This window comes from Pundamilia nyererei, unplaced genomic scaffold, assembly GCF_000239375.1.
Source record: "Pundamilia nyererei isolate P.nyererei 1_Seehausen unplaced genomic scaffold, PunNye1.0 scaffold00308, whole genome shotgun sequence".
NCBI classification, from domain to species: domain Eukaryota; kingdom Metazoa; phylum Chordata; class Actinopteri; order Cichliformes; family Cichlidae; genus Pundamilia; species Pundamilia nyererei.
Window position 1 is genome coordinate 165819 of NW_005187709.1, and position 19805 is coordinate 185623.

The 19805-nt window shown below is 42.1% G+C and overlaps 1 protein-coding gene across 1 annotated transcript in view; it reads right to left on the reverse strand.

Moving 5' to 3' along the window:
• Positions 1-19805, reverse strand: part of mecom (MDS1 and EVI1 complex locus) — a 123404-nt gene that overhangs the window by 73071 nt on the left and 30528 nt on the right. Inside the window, exon 2 of the mRNA XM_005751379.2 lies at positions 10418-10764. Within this exon, the coding sequence (XP_005751436.1) occupies positions 10418-10764 (347 nt within the window). The remainder of the gene's footprint in view (positions 1-10417; positions 10765-19805) is intronic.

Below are 19805 nucleotides of genomic sequence, written 5' to 3' on the forward strand. Positions count from 1 at the left end.
AGTTGTTATGCATAGGTTTCCTCCTAGTCACTCTGGGACTGCCTTTTCTAAAAGCACTATCTGCTAACCGCTATCTTTGGGTGACAAAGCTGCATTCATCTGCTGACAAAGGGTGACAGCTATGAGGGGACATTAATTGCCTGCTCCATGCTCCATACTTAAAACAAAAACATGTATATATATAAACTCACGAGCTGTATTCATTTTACATCCTCAAAACAACCCCAAAACACTTATATACATAAGAACAGGTATAATAAAGATTCTCGCTGTTACTTTAAATGCAGCCCTTATATATCATTGGCCAATAATTCCTTCCTTCCTTCAATTTTCCCAAAGGCATTTAAAGTTACAAATGAATCCGATCATTCATTGCTTAATGAGCAGGTGCAGTAAATTCTTCACCCTGTTCAAAAGAAGCGATCAACCCTTTTTTTGTTTTTAAAGGAATGCATGTTTATCCTGAATATAATTAAACATCCCATACTGTAATTACATAATGACAATAACTAATGGACTAAATCATTAATAAGCAACCTGAAAGCAATTTGAAAACAATTATTGGCCAGGATGTGGTCCTTTGTTATTACCAAGGTAATTAACCCCATTAAATACAAGCGCCAGAGTAATTTAAAATGTGACCTTCAAACCGTGTACAAACTATTTCATACACTGTTTGTTAATTGGCACTCTGTATCAGCAGGCCAAAGAACTGCTTAGATTAGAAAGAGATGCAGACATGAGTGGCTGGTCGAAGGTGTGTGGGCAGAAGTGCAGCACTGAGTAAACTAGACAATATGACAATTAAAATATTTATATTTAAAAGCCCAGCGTTCTCTGCATATATTTAACATATATCAAGGGACGAGTGGGATTTCCTGTGTTTGGGATGGTGAACAAGCTTTTTAGCTAGATGAGCTAGAGCAAAATTCACTAGTTTTTTTTCCCAACATAACATTTACAGTAAACAATCACAAATCTCAAAAATTAACTTATGTTTATATATAAGTTACTAAGGTTGAAAATTTTTTTTGCTGAAAATATAGTGAAATATGGTGGACTGGAGATATAAAGGAACAATACATATGGACCTACAGTGGTAAAGTGAACATTTTTTTCAGGTAAATGTAAAACCAAACATTTACATTAATTGTGAAATGAGCAGGAAATAACTAACATTGATTTATTCTGTACACTTGTACTAGCAGTAATACTTCTATCAATACTAGTTATACTAAAAGGGTGTTTTTTTTAATCACAGTTCTATTGACCAGTGTGGCACGTGTGACATAAGTCTCTATATTTATTCATGCAGTCAGAGTAGATGAGACATCTTAATTGATCCTATCATTTTAATAACTCGCGTTACCAAGCAGTATATACAACACCCTGGAACAACCTGGTGTGGTCCTCTTTTCTGCCAATCATTTGCTCCTGCGTGATTTTTGGCTTTTTTTCTTTTTTCATTCACTCCGGGACGACATCTGAGGGGAACAGACAAGGCCAGCTCACAAATATTGACTTTCCAATAACACAAGAGTGCACAGCAGCCTATCATATGGCTCAAATTAAAGCATTATGACATAATAGAGCAAAGTCGGGGTTAAGACCTCATTACTGCCACCCTGGGCCTCTACTTTCGCTCCCTCTAGAACTGGCTGCTCACAGTTCTGGTTTGAGACGTGCTCTATTGTAATTGGAGTACGAATATAGAGTAATTGGGGAAAGGTGGAGCACATTACTGTGCTAAATTTGGTCTGGTCTGAAGATTTGACCATGTTTAACCAAATAATAGGTACTCAAACCACACCAGCCACACAATACATATAGAAATGTGCACGATTCATAAGGAATACATGGATGCATATATGTATGTGGAGATTATGATTCTGTGTAGGTGATAATAGCTGTGAGAGTATGAGGGAGAGTCCTGCAGAGGCTAAGAGGGCAGAAAGCCTTGGGTTGTGCCTGTTTGCACAGCTCTGACCACAGACACTGAGAAAGTGGTTTTGTAGAGCAGTATTAGCTCTTGATTATTTGCGTTAACCGGTACTTAGATTTACTGCCTGGGTAATGCGATCTGACTGGTAGTTAAGCACTAGCAGCAACACAGGGCAGGAAAGCCAGGACAAAGTTGCTATTCCATCTCTATTTCCTCAGACTGGACCAATAAAAAACCTGCAAACTCTGCCCCCGAGTCCCCGTCTACCCCCTCACTATAACCCACCCCATTGGGAAGACATTTGGAAACAATCAGTGGTGTGTTTTAAGGGAAGGTGCTTCCCCTATCAATCCCCCTAGATAAGGTATCTATGGGCCTAGCTCCATGGCTCCGCACACGGAATTCATCACCTCGGCTTCCTGTATGCTGTTTAGCGGTCCCCTCATTTTCACTCCTATCTGTGCAGAGTGCAGAGGGCACATTTTGTGGGTCTGTGTTTGGGTGTTAAACCTGTGGCATTTATTTCACTGGGTTTGGTGAACTGTGAAAATGGATGAACTATTCAAACATGCAGTGCTGCTGTGTAAGCGAATAATGGCATTTTGTAGTAGTGTGCAGATGATGAGATGCGTTTGATTTGATTGTTCCTTACACGGGTGGAGTCATTGTTCATTCTTTTAATAGTTTTTTCTATATTTACTTCAGAACTTTCTCCACATTTACTACCAACAGAATTGTAAATTAACAAGAGGATGTTAGCTCTAGCGTTCTCTAATTGCCGTCCAGCTTCATGGATCTAATGAATTAGCTCAAGCTGGTAAACTTTTCTCATTTCTGCTTTTACTTCGACCTGTAAATGATCTAATAGCTGTTACAGCTTTTAAGGCTCACTTTGAGGATTCCCTCTTCTATCAGAAGTATTAACAGTGCTATAGATTCTACAGCCGAGTAGATGATCTAAATGTGTGTTACAAGGCAGCAGCGTTTATATCTCCCCCGTGAGTTAATGTACCTGCATATAAATTCCATTATATCTGTGGCTGTCTAGACATGTGTCACTGCGTTATTGAGCTTGCTCTGCATGCGTTCCGGAGCCTCCTTTGTTAAGAACAGAGCATTTTATGTGTGTTTTCTGACTCCCACCATGCACTATCAGCTCCTCAAACTTTTGCTTGCAGATGTGTCAGGTATAATAGGGAGAGAAACATGCCCCCTGCCTTGAGCTTTTGAAATACGTGGACTCCTCCGTCCTCATCCCTGCTTTTTCTGACCTCCTTCTTCAATCAAACAGGTTTTTCCATTCACTTCAGATCTAATAAGGCTGGTGACCTTTGCCCTGCTTGGATGGATCCCTGGTGAGAGCCTCCTTCACCTGGTATTGTGCTGCTGGCTACACCTTCCAACTGGCATAGCCCCCACTCACGCCTGCCTTTGTCCTTCTGCAATTCACTCTGACTTTGTTCAGTTAGTTAACCTAGCTTCCTCTCCCTGCTGGGAACTCAGACGGAGGAAAGGCAGGAGGCGGGGGAACCAAGAGGAGAAGGTGGAGAAGGGGGGATAAGAAATCTGTATAGTTTTTATGTTCTTTAACAAGAGAACAGTAGCCTCTGGAGAAAGTGGGGGATTTGGCTGACCCAGCACTCCTCTCGGTAAATACCCTCACACGTAATGTCTTATATTCGGTCTGTATGAATGTGTCTCGTCTCCTCTCGCTCCTCTCACATGAGATTAGAACATCAGTTACCCGCCACCTCTCGAACACCCAGATCAACTGACACACACTGGCCTCGACCAGCACCAACAAGCAACAGATTAACCCAAAGAAATGGATTATCAGTCAGCTGAGAGGCAGGGAGATGGACCCCCAGCTTGCTTTGTCTTTGGGGGTTTTGAACGGGCATCACTGCCGTCCAAGACAATCAAGATCCAGTTACACAGGACAAAAAGCCCATCTCCCTCACAGACACCAGGAGAGACAAGGGCAAGATGCTGACACACACGGGTGAATGCACTTCTGGGGTTGTTTTGACTCATGGGAGTCTACACACACAGCAACATTTGAACATCTCAGATGTTTTTGTTGCCTAGCAGGTTAAAACACATAGTTTTTACTTAGCTGAAATATAACAATACAATTACTTACTTCAGTTAGCTTTCTAACTGAAGTAAGTAAATTGTTACAAATTTATGCTTTTTTTCCTGACATCTATGAATTCCTGTTATTTAAATATAGTAGACAGACAGGTTGGGATAGCAGAACAAAACTGGGATTGATCACATTGACATATATGATGCATTTGAGCTCATAAAGAATGCAATTTATATTGTTTGCACACTGTTTAAAAGGCTGCTTTGCTCTTGTGCAGCATTTCTCTTGAACATGTATGTACTGCAATGTCACCAGAGAAGACGAATGGTGAAGTTGGAGAATTCTTCAAAGGTTAAACTGCTTTTACCTTCAGATATTAAATGGGTCAGGGTATCTTGACATTATCATTGCTGGTAGTGCTGGCCAAGGCAAGGCTGAAGTGTTTGATTAGATAAGGAGAAAATGATTTACAGAGTTAAATTGCAGGTGACAGCTATAATTTCGATTTGAAGTGCAAGATTTGTTTTCCTGCATAAAAGCATCGTAACATATTCAGAACCTTGTATACAGCAGCGACACTTTCTGCATTGTCACTAATCATTTGTGTGATATGTAAAGGGTGAGTGGTGGACTCTTCCAACATGAGTGTCATTCCAATGGCAATGTTTTTTGTTTTATTATAGTTTAATTATGGGAGTTGAAAAATAAACCTGGGAGTGACTGGGGCTCAGATATCAGGAAAATTTAACTAGTAGTAACACACACACACAGATCTCAGTTATATCCCTGTAATTGCCACTAATATGTGATTAAATTGCATATTTCCTCTGCAGCACAGCCATAACAAGGTGTCTTGTTCAGAACATCCTGTCTATTGGGTGACACATTTGGTGGTTGTACTTGCCTACCTCAGTGATAGTGTTCCTGTGTTATTGCACACAGTGTCCCAGCGGTCAGTTGGTGCTTTTGTTGGTGCGCTTCTCGTAGGTTCCCACAACGATGTCAGCGCTGCCTTGTGTTCGCACGGCACAATGCATTGACAACCGCTGTTCACGTTGCCTTTGTAGATGCAAGACTTTTTCACTTTGAATTTCTGAAAACTACGCCCGCGCGTGTGTGTAAATGTGTGAAAATGTGAAGATGTGTGCCCATTGAGGGAGCGCGTGAGTGACAGAGAGGTTCATCCCTAGTGCTGGCCTTTCTAAGCGCTGCTGTGGGCAGGGCCATCTATGCTGACAGTAGATGGGATGTGGCAGGGGCTGGGGGATTAAGAGGCTTTTAGCCAGGACTGAGAGTGGCTCTTTCTCCTCGTGACAGAGAGAGGTGACAGGCCATCAGCGCACAGAGGACAGGCGGACAGCCAGCCAGAGACATCTGCATTCATTCAGGACAGCAGCTTATCCGTGCACAAAAAACACGCCCTCTTGAAACGCCCTCCATCTACACTCTCACACTCTGTCTCACGCATGCATACATAAAAACATACACTGACACACATGCAGCATGCAGACACACAAATGCTTCATTTCCTAGTTTATAGTAAATGTATAAAATGCTAAAGTAGCAAAACACTTCAGATTGATTTTTAATTTTTTTTGATTTATTTATTTTTGCTGTTAAGTAAATATGACCCGACACCTCCTTATATGATCAATGTGACTGCTTAAGGTTCTTTAGGATGAAGTTTTATCAACAAATCGAACCTGAATTTTAAGATTTATTATTGTGTTGCAGTTAATCACAAGCACACCGTTTTGAATTGACACTAAGTGAAAAGATGAACCTCCTCCTGGTCAGGCATCTGCCACTCCTCCTCCTTCCATCCTCCCATCCTCTCATGACTGGGAGGTTGAGAAGACAGGCAGAGCCTGGAAAGGCCCTGCCCAGCCATTTAATCCTCTACTCCCATTCACCATCACTGCTAATCTCCTACACCACCTCCCCACCACCACCACTGCCACCAACAGTATCGCCTCCACCTCCACCTCCACTTCTCCCTCAAGAGGTGCACAAAGACCCTAAGCGCCCCTGTCCCGCCCCACCCGCCATCCCACCCCTTCTCGTATCCCTAACCTGCTCCGCCCAGTGCTCCTCCAGCAGGAGGCACCCAGTTTTCTAAGCCCAGGAACCATAATCCTGTGGGGCTCCAAGTTTGGGTGAGCCCAAAGGCTCATTGAGTGCCGGATAACTCTCTCCGGGTCTTTAGCTGTCTGTCTTATTGTTGCTGCTGCTGAGAAGAGGACAGACACAAATGGAGTTTGAATTTCAATGCTAACGACTCAGAGAAAGAGACAGCAGAATATGGACTGGTGGGCATCCAGGCGTTAAGAGTATTTTCAAGGAGGCCATGGGGAAACACATGCAAATGCTGTGGGCAAGTGCAGGCCATAACATCCTTATTCTAAGAAAGGCTGAATGCAATACGGTTATTTTTGTTTGTTTTACAAGATCCCAATTATATTCAAAGCTGAAGATATTTAACACCATTTGGACTTATTTGAAATTTGTTCTTGTTGTCATGAAATTTAGTTCACTAAAGTTGAATATGAATCTTAAGTCATAAAGCGGCATTTATGTTTCTGTTTTTGTTAAAAAGGAATAAATCTTACACCATCGGTATGTAAAACATTTACACCCACATTTCTTTCAGATTTAATGCATCTTTCATCGCACCATAATATTAACTTCAATATTTGAGTGAAATCTGTGACAATCTGTGCTCTCCTCCTCTACTGGATCACCCCAGGGTTGCTGCCTCTCTCCCCTTCTGTTCATTCTGTACACAAATGAGTGTCGCAGCAGTTTCACGAACAGACACATCCTGAAGTTTGCTGACGACACAGTGATCGTCAGTCTTCTAGTGGGGGACGAGTCAGGCCATGGACAGGTTGTAGATGATTTTGTGAATTGGTGTGATGAGTCCTTCCTTTCACTTAATGTGTCAAAAACTAAAGACATGATTATTGATTTTAGGAAGTCCTCTTATAGCTCATCACCTACTATCATTAAAACTGCAGATATTGGGATAGTTGAGAGTTATAAATATCTAGGTGTGGTACTTGACCATAAACTGTGTTTTGAATCTCATGCTGATGCCACTACTAAAAAAGTTCAACAAAGACTGTTCTTTTTAAGGAAAATGAGCTCTTTTAATGTCTCATCTGAGATGTTGTCCTTGTTTTATCGAATCTGTGATGTCTTTTTGTATTTCTGCCTGGTTTGGTAACCTGACGGTGAAGAATAAGAATCGGTTGGGACTTCTGGTAAAAACTGCTAGCAAAATTTCATGACGTTGGCAAGACGGACTTTTGGCCATTTACAATAGAAATGTGCTTAGAAAGGCTCATTCTATTATTAATTGTGTGAACCATCCACTTCACAGTGAGTTTGAGTTGTTGCCTTCCGGCCGCCGTTTTAGAGTACCTCCGAGGAGGACTAAAAGACTCCAGGTCTCTTTTATCCCTACTGCGTCTTGTCTCCTTAATGGCAAATAATTGTCCTTGAACTTTCTATCATTATTATTGTTATTATTATTTTATAGTATTGTTCTGTTTATTTTTATCCTGCTGCTAAACTAATTTCCCCTTGTGGAACAATAAAGAAATTGAATTGAATTTGAATTAAAAAATGCATTTCAAAATATTTTAGTATTTGATATTCTCCCCCTTTGCCGTTGAGCGGGATTATGACGTGAAAAATGACAGCTCGGTCTCCTTGGTAGTTTTGGAAATTTCTGAGGTGCGTTTTGGATCATTAAACTGCTGCTGTATGATGATGGTTTGTCTCATGGAACAAACTTTGGATTACTGATCCTTCTGGACTTTCTCAAGGCTCTGAATGTCTGCTTCAAATGATGGGAATCAGAAATCTGAGCTTTAATAAGAAGTCATTGCCACATATTTGCTTAAATTTAATTGACAACCTATACATACTACTACTCCAACTTAAATATTTTTGCTTATTTTAGGCATTAGATTGAATAACACATAAATTCTTAAAGGTTTTTGTTGCTTTCAGTGTTTTGAGAATTCAATTCTGACATATCTTTAAAGTTGTTTCAGGACCCCAATCTTTCTTCCTCTAGTGCTCTAACTTTTCTTTGTGATAAGGCAGAGCTCTTCCTCACATTCTGAACTAGTGTCTGATTGAAGGATTTCAGACTGACACAGGTAACATTAGATCTATACAATCCTCAGCACAAACACAATTCGCTCATAAAAAACAACACAACTAACTAATACAATTGCCTAAGCATGCACACAAACACAAATACATTCACACTGTGCACACAACTGCTAGCACGGTCAGCACTTTGGTTCTGCATGCGACAGCGTAGGTGAGCTTGACAGATCCCTCGCCACTGCTTCTCTGCCTTTTATTTACAGAAGCTATCTTTCCCATAAGTCACCATTCCTGTATTCATAAAGCATCATGGTTGTCATAACTCATTCTTCCCCTTTATGAATAAAGCTCCCAAATTTATGGTGATGGCGCTGAGAAGTGGTGGCCTCCCTGGTGACAAACTTTCCCCAGTCTGTCACCACTGGCCTGAGCTGCTTCAGAGCCCTAGATCAAAAGCTCCAGATGGGAGCGCCACTTTATCGCTCCACGGTCGGTGACATCACCTTGCTGCGCTGTGCGGGATTGATGATGAAAGCAAACATATCTATCTTAGCTCACATTTACCAAATCAATTTTATTTTTACAGACCCTCCGCAGGGTTATTGGCATATTGACGGGTTGCAGGCAAAAGGAAGGCGGAGGGAGTGGGGTGAGCGATGGCCGAGGGATAGTAAACGGGTGGGCATGGGAGAAGAGGGGGAGGGTCAGGAGGGCTTAATGGTGTTTACCATATTTAATGCAGAGGGATGTCATCACTGAATATCCATTCTGAATAATGTGGCATTTCATCATAAATTCTTTACAACTTATTTACTTAATGGAAAGAGTTATGGCTTGCTGTCAGGGCGGTAATTAAACATTGTGATACAGTGCTGCCTCGCCAGGATCCCATCTTTCCCCTCAACTCCCCCATCCGCCTGCCCCAAGACACACACATATGCACACTCACATCCAAGCTCCTCAGCTTCTTAAATACATATTATTATTCAAGCTCCCCATAAATTACCACAGGATTAAAATTCATGAAACCTTTTTTCTTTATTTCCTTCCCTGGGAAAAAGAATAACCCAGAGCTTGTTCAACCAGCTGTAAATCTCTTTGGGAGAGACAGGGACTTCATATTATGATTTTATATCATGAAAATTGGCTTAAATAAAGACTATTTCATCACTTCGATTTAACGCAAATTTATATTTGCATCCCACTCTGCAGTTGATAAAGAGGTAGAAGTTGCTTCCTGGAGAAATTCAGCTTAAAAAGAAATAATAAAATAGCTAAGGAGCAGAAATTTATTTTGGTTTTCTCCAAACCAAAAACCACTAAGTTTGAACTGATGGGCTGGATTAATGCTGTATGATGCAAACCAACTGAGGACGAGTCCAAATCCCAAACTATTTATATGAGCTGAATGTTAATATTTTACCAACATGCTCTCAGTCAGCTATAAAGTGCAGCACGGAAACGTTCTCTGTAGTTAGACTCTACAAAGAGGAAAAATGCTGTATTGAATCATCGTTTTCTTTATATACCTTGACTTCTCACTTCAGTGAGCTGCATGGTCGGCTTTTCTTAATGAGCCTGGCTCTGCGCTACAAATCCCTGAGTTTCAAAGACTAAATCCTCACGTTCAAATGAGAGAGGATCTATTTTGGGAGTCTGAATGAAGCCAATACTCCCCCGCGCCTCTCCGTCCTGCTCCATAAAACTGAACTAGCCTGACACTGACAGAGACCACATCTAACCTTTGACCTTGTGCCGTGACCCTGCATTCGATTTTTTTGTGTCTGCTGACCAATATGTGATTTGCCAGTGGTCGCACTGGGTCCCTAACCGGGATGAAGAAGGGATTTATGGCTTTTCATTTTAATTGAGTTAAGAGCACGAGCTCAACTCACTTTCTTTCAGTCGCGCTGACCTAACATTACATCATTGGGCAACAAACGGCAGCAACAACTTTGTGGTCACTGTGCTAAATGTGAACATGACGACATGGAAGGAAATAAAAAGTGGACTGATGTGAACGCTACACAGTGTACAGGGGAAGGAAATTCCGTCTCGTCAAAAAGTGTGATATTACTGCTGTAGAAAAAACATAGTGAAATGCAGTTATGTCACATAAATGCACATAAACACTTCTTGTTTTAATCTGGACACCCTGGTTGCCTAAAGGATCTTTGATGCCACCTATAAACATCTCTCTTCCCAGCTTTATTCCCTGTCACTAGATAACATAATGAAATACAGGAGTTTGTATATGTTCCTACCTCCCAGCCTTGAGTAGGATCTTGGAGACAAGGCCTGTGCTCTCCTTCATATGGTCCAAATCGCTCCCCGACGTTCACCTTCCTGCGGCTCCAGATGCCCAGCCCTCCAGATGGGACGGTTGACTCTCGCAATTCAAAGTCAAAGGGAATGCTCAGATCTTCTTGGGGGAAAAAGATGCTTTGGTGTTGGAATGACAGATGGTCCTGTGGAGAGGACTCATCGTCAGAGAGTGAAGGTGATCCCGGGTCTTCTGGCAGGGCCGAAGAAGGTGTAGGATCCCCATCAGAGCCGCATACGTCGTCTAAGATGTCGGATGGATAAAGAGGTATCTTATCATCTCCGTCACCTGCAAGAGACAAGAAGTCTTGATGTGAGGGTCATGCCCAATGACATAAAGTGGCAACGGGTTATTGTTCCCATCTCTTTAACTTACTTCAGAGATGGAGGACAACATATGAAAACTTGATTAGTTCAAATAAACAGTAGGAGACAGAAGGGCCTTCGGGTCTGGAAACAGCAAATGTATCATGCAAGGGGACCTTCATTCTGTTGCAGTGGAAATTAGTAGTAAAAAACAGGAGATCCTGAAGTGAGCCCACTTCTTGTTTATAATTTGTACTCGCCTGGCATGTTCCTGCCTTAGGAATTAAGCAAGGCAAATTTAATTTTTAAAATAAAACCTATTAGGTCAAAAACAGGTTTTTGGGCCCTACGGCAAAGGGTTGACCCAGCATTGTGCTATTCTGGCTGTTTTATAATTCTTTTTCCTGAACTCTTTCTTCAATGTGCAGTGAAAACAGAGGGAACAGAGAGACACACACTAGGGTTTATTGTGAGTGGAGTGAAACAGGATATTGAAGCACGACCCCTCAACCCACACTGGGCTTCTTTAGAATGGCACACGTGGCTGTTGAGCCTAATAGTGAAATAAAGATTGAATTATTCCCAGTGTTGAAACAATCTGTGATGGTATAAACTTGCAATGCTGTGAAGTCTTTGAAACAGAGGTAGATTGCAAGAAGCACATTAATTTGAAAAACAGTTGCATTTAAAATACAAAGTCATATGTACAGGTAGGACGTTTTAAATACAACATCATATATGAGATGTCGCCCAGCAATCAAAGACACAGCAAGGCAGTAATTGAGCCAGCGAACGCAACGGGCTGCTAGCCAGGTGTTGCAGGGTGGGACAGAAAGACACTAAAAGCCGGAAATGATCCACAGGAAACTGCTGTTCTGTGGTGGGCTGTGCCTAACACACACTGACAGGTCACAGGGAGAAGGAGCTCTGCTAATGAGGCTCAACAACCCATCCCTGGGATGAGGAACATTCCTGAAGGGCTTCCTGTGTGACACTGTACCTCAGCGCTGTCAGCCACGGAACCTTTGATCCACCCAGATACACACACGCACTTCTTGTTCACTGGCCTTGAATTAAACATGTGTCTGATTGAATAAATGGGGCATTGTGATTGGCCACAGGCGGTCATGAACTAACCTGAGAAATTAACTTAAGACTTGAACAAAACCAATGCACTTCAATATTTGTATGCTTGCAACTTAGCACTGCTACATTACTCGACACACAAGATAAGCAAAGACCAGCGAGCTACACATTTGTAAATATATGCAGACTCCATTTTTCTCAAGGTCAGAACACAAGTTGTGGTGAAGAGGAATGTAAAACTGTAAAGTACTGCATAAGTAGTACATAAGATGTTTTCCTCTGTCAGTAAGAATCATAATTCCTGTCAAACTGTGTGTTTGCTGTGGCAAAGAAATAAAAATCTATGCATGAACATAGTTTGCTGAATCAGCTCTCTGTTATATTATTATTTTCTGTGTAATCCAGCATGTGCACCTGTGCGTGCATGTTTTGTCAAGGCGTACTTACAACTAAAGCAGTTCTGATAGTCATTCCCTGCAGCAATACCTGATCACAGTGTCTACACGGTGTACAACTATTGTGTTTGACATACACACTGTGTGGGCCCAGGGAATTTAAAGGAGACGTCTTTCAAAGACTCGACTGGACTGGGCCGGGCATGAAACCCAATGTGGCTCTGGGAGTAAGGGTAATGATTTTCAGCACAGAGACTGTGTAACATGGTTAGAGGCCTGGATGTGAAGTTTGCCACATGGTAGAGGGACAAGAGCTTTTAAAGGTAACTGTATCCCACCATTGCTGTTTCTCCTCTGACATTTTCCCTCTCACGCTGGTCTCCAAGTTTATATTTGATTCAGGCCAGGAATTCCTCTGGTCCACTGGACTCCACAAGAGCATTTCGGCTCATAAACATATATGTTTCTGTAAAGTAAACGATTGCTGAAAACAAATATGCTATGTGCAGAGTTTTGAAAATTGTGGTCTCATGTGTAGATGACTGATAATTTAGTCTTAGGGCTTTGCTTAGGTGTGTGGACAGCAGTGACACTGCAGTTGGATGATCAGATCAGTGTGTGTGTGTGTGTATGTGTGTGTGTGTGCGAGTGCATGCATTTTTAATGCTCTGCCTACATGCAGCAAACGGTCGTGTTTGTTTGTTCAGTAATGGACATTACTTCAAGCTGACGCCCTTCATCAAAGTGGGAGCTCTGAAAGAATTTTGGATTGAGAAGGGGAACTCCATCTCAGAGCATGCTCATGACTTCAACTGCATTAATAACACAGATTGCACATCAAGATAGTACCAGCAAGCACGGGAGGGGGTGCACTCCTGAGAAACTTTCATGTTTATGTATCCAAAAGACAAAAAGCAAAACAGTGAGGGAAACAAAATTATCTCCTCATCAGAATCAGCCATTAGCACAGGAAAGCACATATTGGCTTTTTGAATAAACACAGATATGCCCACATACTTATACATCATGTATTCAAATGGTTGAGCTTGATGCCAAATTCATTAATTTTTATTAAGAGGGAAAACATTCGTTCCCGGCCCTGCTATCTGCATGGGTGGAATGATTTTCACCTCTGCCACAATGTGTTGGGCGAACTCATACATCACATGATTACCCCAAGCAGCGAGCACGGCCGCCATCATCAGGGAGTGAATTAAAGATGATAGAAAGAGCTATTAATCACTGTGACAAAGCCCCTAATGGAGGTGTGACCCAGCCAGTGCTGACGGGACGCCAAGAGGACGCACCCACGGGACAAATGGATACATATGTTTACAGAGAGAATAACCTACCTGTGGACATACTCGACCCCTCCTCTCTGAGTGTTTTTTTTATTTTTTTTTGGTTCTTTGATCCGCTGTCTTTCCTGCTGTTGTGTGTCTTTTTTTCCAGTTCTATTTTTTGTCTGTATTTTATTTAATTATTTGGCTGCGTCTTGTTGTTAGCAGGTGAGGAAGAGCTGGAGAAGTCAAAAATATTAAGACTTAAAAAAAATATAATCTGTCAGCTAAACCATGAGTTTTATTATTTGTAGACAGTGGGTGAAGTTAGGAAAAGAGTTTTTCCACTGTATGTCTGTTCATAGTATACAATGAGATGAAAACATCATTCATCTACTGAGCCTGAGGACAATTCAGAGTACAAATCATTTACCAGAGAAAGAGCTCGAAGACTTGATTGATGGGGGTCTTAGATCATGAAATATGGAAATTAACTTCTCACCTAATGTGGAGCGGCCCTCGTGCTTATCTGTAGACATCATTTTTCTCATGTGATAACAGACAGCCAGGCATGAGGCGATGTATGGGGTCTTACCCTTGTACTACAGGTCAAACATTATCACATATGATCTCCTCCATTTGTCATCATCCACATTTAAAAACTGCACACTTCATCACATCCCTGCTTTCGCTTTATATCCAAGCACCACAGAAAACCAGTTTGCTCTGCTGTTCCAAGAACTTAGAAAGAATATCTGTGCAGTAAAAATGAGCACTGAAAACACAAATACTCAAAATATGTGGCAGCGACTGAAGGGCCATAGCATGATTGCTGTTGTTTCTGCTTTTGTCCTGAAAAACAAGATACCCCAAGAGACTGTGACAGAATTCAAAACACATAAAAATAATTATCTTTCATTTGGTTAATTTTAACGCTCTCACAGCTACTGCCAATCAGAAAATGACTGCTGTAGATTTGCTAAGTACTGTTAATTACAGTGCATCACTGTGCGGCTATATTCCCTCAGCAGGGTGCATAGGAGAGCGTTTGGAGCCCCATGGCCTCGGGAGAGGCAATAAGCTTCCTAATTAACTCTGTCTTTGTGCTTAATGGAGGCCTTAACACCGCTTTTAGGGAGTCTTTTGGTCCGTGGGTCCATTGGGGTGACTGTGGAACTGACTGATACGAAGCACAAACATTCAAATCTGTAGGTAGCTCGACAACAACAGTTTTAGGCAATTGTCCACAGTTTATCTGTCAGCATTTGGTTCTCAGACCACCAAGAATTTCCACATTTAAAACAAGATATGGTTTGTTAGACAGAATGTGGTAAAAATCTAAACAAATAATATAAAAATATGTGAATGTAAAATTTTGTTCTAGTGGCTTTATGTGTTTGTATTTCTCTTATGCTTTTCATGCTTACTCCCAGAGAGACCAGAAAATACATCAAAGATGGTTTTGTGTAAGTAATGCTCTGTTACTGTATGTTTAAATAAATACCATTTATATAGCTGCCTTCACTCCATATTATTACAAATTGGTATTTGTATTATGCAAAATGTTTAAGCTGGCACACACGCACACACACACACACACATGCACACATACACACATAAACACACACTAACGGGAACAGAGCTCTTAACACAGTGTTAATTAATGAGAGCATTGTCCATGTTTTTTCCCCCTTGTCTTAGTCAATGACTCCTCATTCCAAATGGAAAACACTCCATTAAGGGCCGTGGGCGAAGTTACCAATTAACACCGTGGAACAAACTGAAACTTTGAGCTGGTCCCCTGTGCGCGCACACACATACACACATACACACAGACACCTAATTAATTAGCATTAGTTGTGATTAATAATGAGCGTCCTTTAATGGTAAATCTGCAGCTCCGATGGCAGGCTGACACAACAAAGGAGTCTGTGTACGCGCCAGGATTTATCTGCCGAGCTGCTCGGGGATTTTAACATGTTTCTCACAGGCTTGACAAATGGCCTATTAATTATCTAATGTTGTCTGACAACAACCGCTTGATAAAGATGTATGTTTAGACAGGGAGAGGAGGGGAAGAAACAGCAGAGGGAAAGAGAGAGGCCTGTGCGAGGAATCGAGAGAGGGGGAGAAAATGTGTGTTTGCATAAAAGAAAAAAAAAATGTTGAGATTGAGGGGAGGCTTGTGTCGTTTCATGCAGTTGTGAGCTACTGACTGACACGCATGTATATACAAAGTCCTTTTCTTTATGAATTTGCTGTAAAAAAAATTCACTCTGCTTGGAACATCAACGTGGATGATTAACAAATCACATTTATTATTAATGAAACACTAATGAATGAAATCTTGATGAACACAGAGATGGATGTGCTGCACACACACACCCCTACACACACACACCCCTATACACACACACACACACACACACACACACACACACACACACACACACACACACACACACACACACACTTTACATCCTAAAACCACAATCAATATCATCAACAAGGAAGTCTCTGCATCAGCCCAGCCACTTCATACCATTAAGTCGCTAACAACATGGAGCATAGGGGCATCTCTCCTGCTCACTCCTCCCTCCATCTCTATCCCGCATCCCGATTCAATCGGGGCCCTGACTCCAATTTCACGAGTTTATCTTCCGCCTGTATGTTGACAGGTGTTCCTAAGTGGGATGCCAGTTGCCAAATGATTTTTATGATTGTTTTAGCCTAGCATTTGGCCTAATGAGATAGGATCCCAGTCGGACGCTAACTCAAGCCTGTCAAATGTAAAGCAAACAGAATAACAGCCCAGTACTCACATTGTTTCCACAAGCCATACATCAGCTGGTGCACAGAGAGAGGGCCCTCTGCATTATACAATGACCCTGGGATAGAGGAGATGAGAAGAACGAGCAGGAGTAAATGTAAAGAGAAAGGGAAAGCTATAAGGTGAAAAGGGATTATGGTGGGGAATAGTGGATAGCATACTTCACGCTAAGACTGTGACCATACAAAGTTTATGGAATCTGCCTGATCCATCGTAAAGCCACAGACAGAAGTAAAGAAGTAATCAACAACAACTCATGAGCAAGCCTGTGTTGAGACGCGGATCTTAATTTCCTAATGAGTGCCTGCTGATTGCTTGCTTGAGTTAGAAGTAGAAGTGCAAATAAACAAGATTTTAAAAAGTGCCTGCCTCTGAAGTGACATGTGCAAAGAACATGTTGACAAAGGTCATTAATCCCCTAAACTCCTACGTGTTTTCCTCTGAAATTACCCCCAGCTCAGCGCCCTGCAGCATGTCACACACCCTAAGCTTTTGATTTGTTTGCTCTGGTCACCTGCGCCATTCCTTTCATCTATCTTCCTGCTTCTGTGTCCTCATCCTTCTATCTTCCTTTTAGACAGCAGCATCAGCAATCTTCCACTAAGCTATAGAAAAATGAAAGCAAACCTATAAAATCTAGAAAAAAAAATGTGTGGAAGAGTTACGTTCACCAAAGCTAAAAAAATATGTTTGACCTAAAAAAAATTGCCCATTTTTAACAATAACAACGATTCCAGTTCAAACCTGCATAGATGAGCATTCTCTTTCTACCTCCTCTCTCTCTCTCTCTTTCTTTCTCTTTCATGTCATGGCTAACTGCCATTGGGCCCTAATATAATTATGGCTCACAGTTGTGCACATTTGAGAAATTGATTCCTTTGATGAAATGTGAGTGAGGCCAGTCTGCGAGAGATGTATATCCAGAGTGGTTGCTGCCAGCCACCCCAGCCTTGCGGAAGGCCCCCTGGGTACAAAACCGCCAGCTCAACCAGGCCCAGCCTGGCCCGGTCTGGCCTGGTCGTTAAAAGAAATGATAGCATATGTGCTTTGTTTGAGTTTGATGTCTTCGTAATGCATTACACAATTAGATTGATTTGACAATTTCCATTATACTTGATAAAATATTTATGTAGGCCTGAGGATGGTAGTTCTTATCAAAGGGGGCTGATCTGCAGTCCAGATGGGAGCCCTGGTCTGCAGTAAGAAGGCCATTAGTCAGTTAAAGCTGGGCACATTTGTGGGCAAATACAGCCTGTACCTACTCAAAATCTGCAATGTTAAAGAAGGTAGTTTGTAACTCATGAAGATACGTAAAATATCTAAGTGTCAGATATCAATAATTAGATGCAAATAAATGAGATCAGTGAGTATCAGTTAATCAGTAATGTTGTCCTCGAATTTCTGCCTTCCATACAAACACTGATTGCTTTAGAAAAGAGAAGCTCAGCGGTGAAAAAAACAAACAAAAAAATCCAACAAAGACATTTTTGGTTACTCGCATTTCCGGCACATTAGCTTCAGATTTGCTTCAGCTGAAACCTGCAAAGAAAGTGCCAAAACATACTGTGTGCGGGCATCAAGCATAAAGACATACCGATGTTTGCTGTTAGCCTCATAGCTTAATTTGTCAGGTCAAGGGTCTGGATCGAGTACCCCATTATATCACCTCCATAACTCCACTGTGTGTGTGTGTGTGTGTGTGTGTGTGTGTGTGTGTGTGTGTGTGTGTGTGTGTGTCCTGTGCACTCAGAAGAATTCTAAACTTTATGAACAATTTTGACCCCATGTCTCCAAACTTTCTATGTCTGCGCCGTACATTAAAGAGTAAAATAAAAATCCAATAAACACACCAATTTAAGCAATAAATTCAAACCACTCATGCTCAGAGGTGAGTCTCCTTCACCCTTCTTTCCTTCCCTGTTCTCACATTCTGTGTCACACTGAATGTCCCCCTCTTTCTCACTTTCCTCACCTGTCTCCCCTCTCTCTCGCCCATTCCCTTCGCAAACCTCTCAGCGTGCACAGCCACCCCACATCCATCACAGCCCAGAAATTTAAGGACCCAAATTGGCCTCATCTGTCTCAATGTTGGATGCAGATGGAGTTTCTTCTGCGGAGGGAGGTGCGGTTAGTCACCCCTGCTGCCCCCACCCCTTCAATGTACTGACTTAAAGCCAAACCAGTCTGCACCAGTCTCAACACTAGAGCCGCATTACGAGGCCGGCTGCTGGGTATAAAGAGGGCACAGCGGCGAAGTGACCACCGCACTGACCACACGCGTTTTCTGTTTCATTCAGTTTTCTCTCAGTGACATTTTTTATTGTGTTTTTCCATCTAGCCTTCATTCTGGTTCACTCTCCTTCCTTCCCCCCGTTTCCCTACTCCTCCTTACTCATACCACCAGCACGCAAACACCTACACAAACACAAGCCATTGGTGGCCATCGCACAGTCTGCAGTACAGTCTCAAGCAGCCTGGTCAGGCCTGGCTCATTAATAAAGGCCCTAAATGAGGCGACATGCATAAAACATGAAGCGCTGCGTGCTGCTGTAATGAACTGCTGCTCCATAATTGCATCTCAGAGCCGTAAAATGAAGACAAAATATTTGAAGAGGGATTCTGTCACCTCTCTGCAGATGCAACACTAATCACAGGCGTTCTGCGGGGCCCTGGGGTCCCCCCCACCCGACATTGGCAATACCCTCCAACTGTTGGGACATAATTGAATAATTGCTGATTAGAAAATAGGGGGAGAGGTAATAGTGTAGTGTCCAGTGTGTTATCTATAATAATCCCACTGGGAAGGACAAAATGTATATCTATAGTGCCCACTAGGAAATTATTTTATTAATTGACGGTTCAGTTGTCTAGTTGTCAGTTGTCTAATAGATGATAGAAAGATGTTGTTTGTAGCTGTTTAGGGAACCAGTAACTAATATTACTGTTAGTTACAGGGCTGATTTGTCAAAGTTTAATACAATATAATGATTAAAAAAAGGCAGATGGAGTAAGGTGTAAACACACAGGCAACAGAGACAGCCAGACTCAGTGTGCGCACAGAGTGACAAGCTCGGAGACAGGCAGGCCTCCGGATGAGAGATTGGAGTCTCACCCAGGGGTGTCACACAGACGGTTAAAGAGTTGCTGTAGTGACAGGGTGGCCGTGGTGACATAATGAAGGTGCTGTGGTTGTCACAGGGGGTCAGTGGTGATCACCATGCCCATCTGGGAGGGGGACAGGAACATGTATAATGATTCCACCATTGACAAATGGCCTTCAACACAGGGCTGAGACATGTGACAAACTCAAAGTCATCACTTGGAGAAACGCACACACGCACACACACACACACACACACACACACACACACACACACACACACACACACACACACAAAAGTAACAAACCGAAAAAAGTGAGAAAGAAACAGAG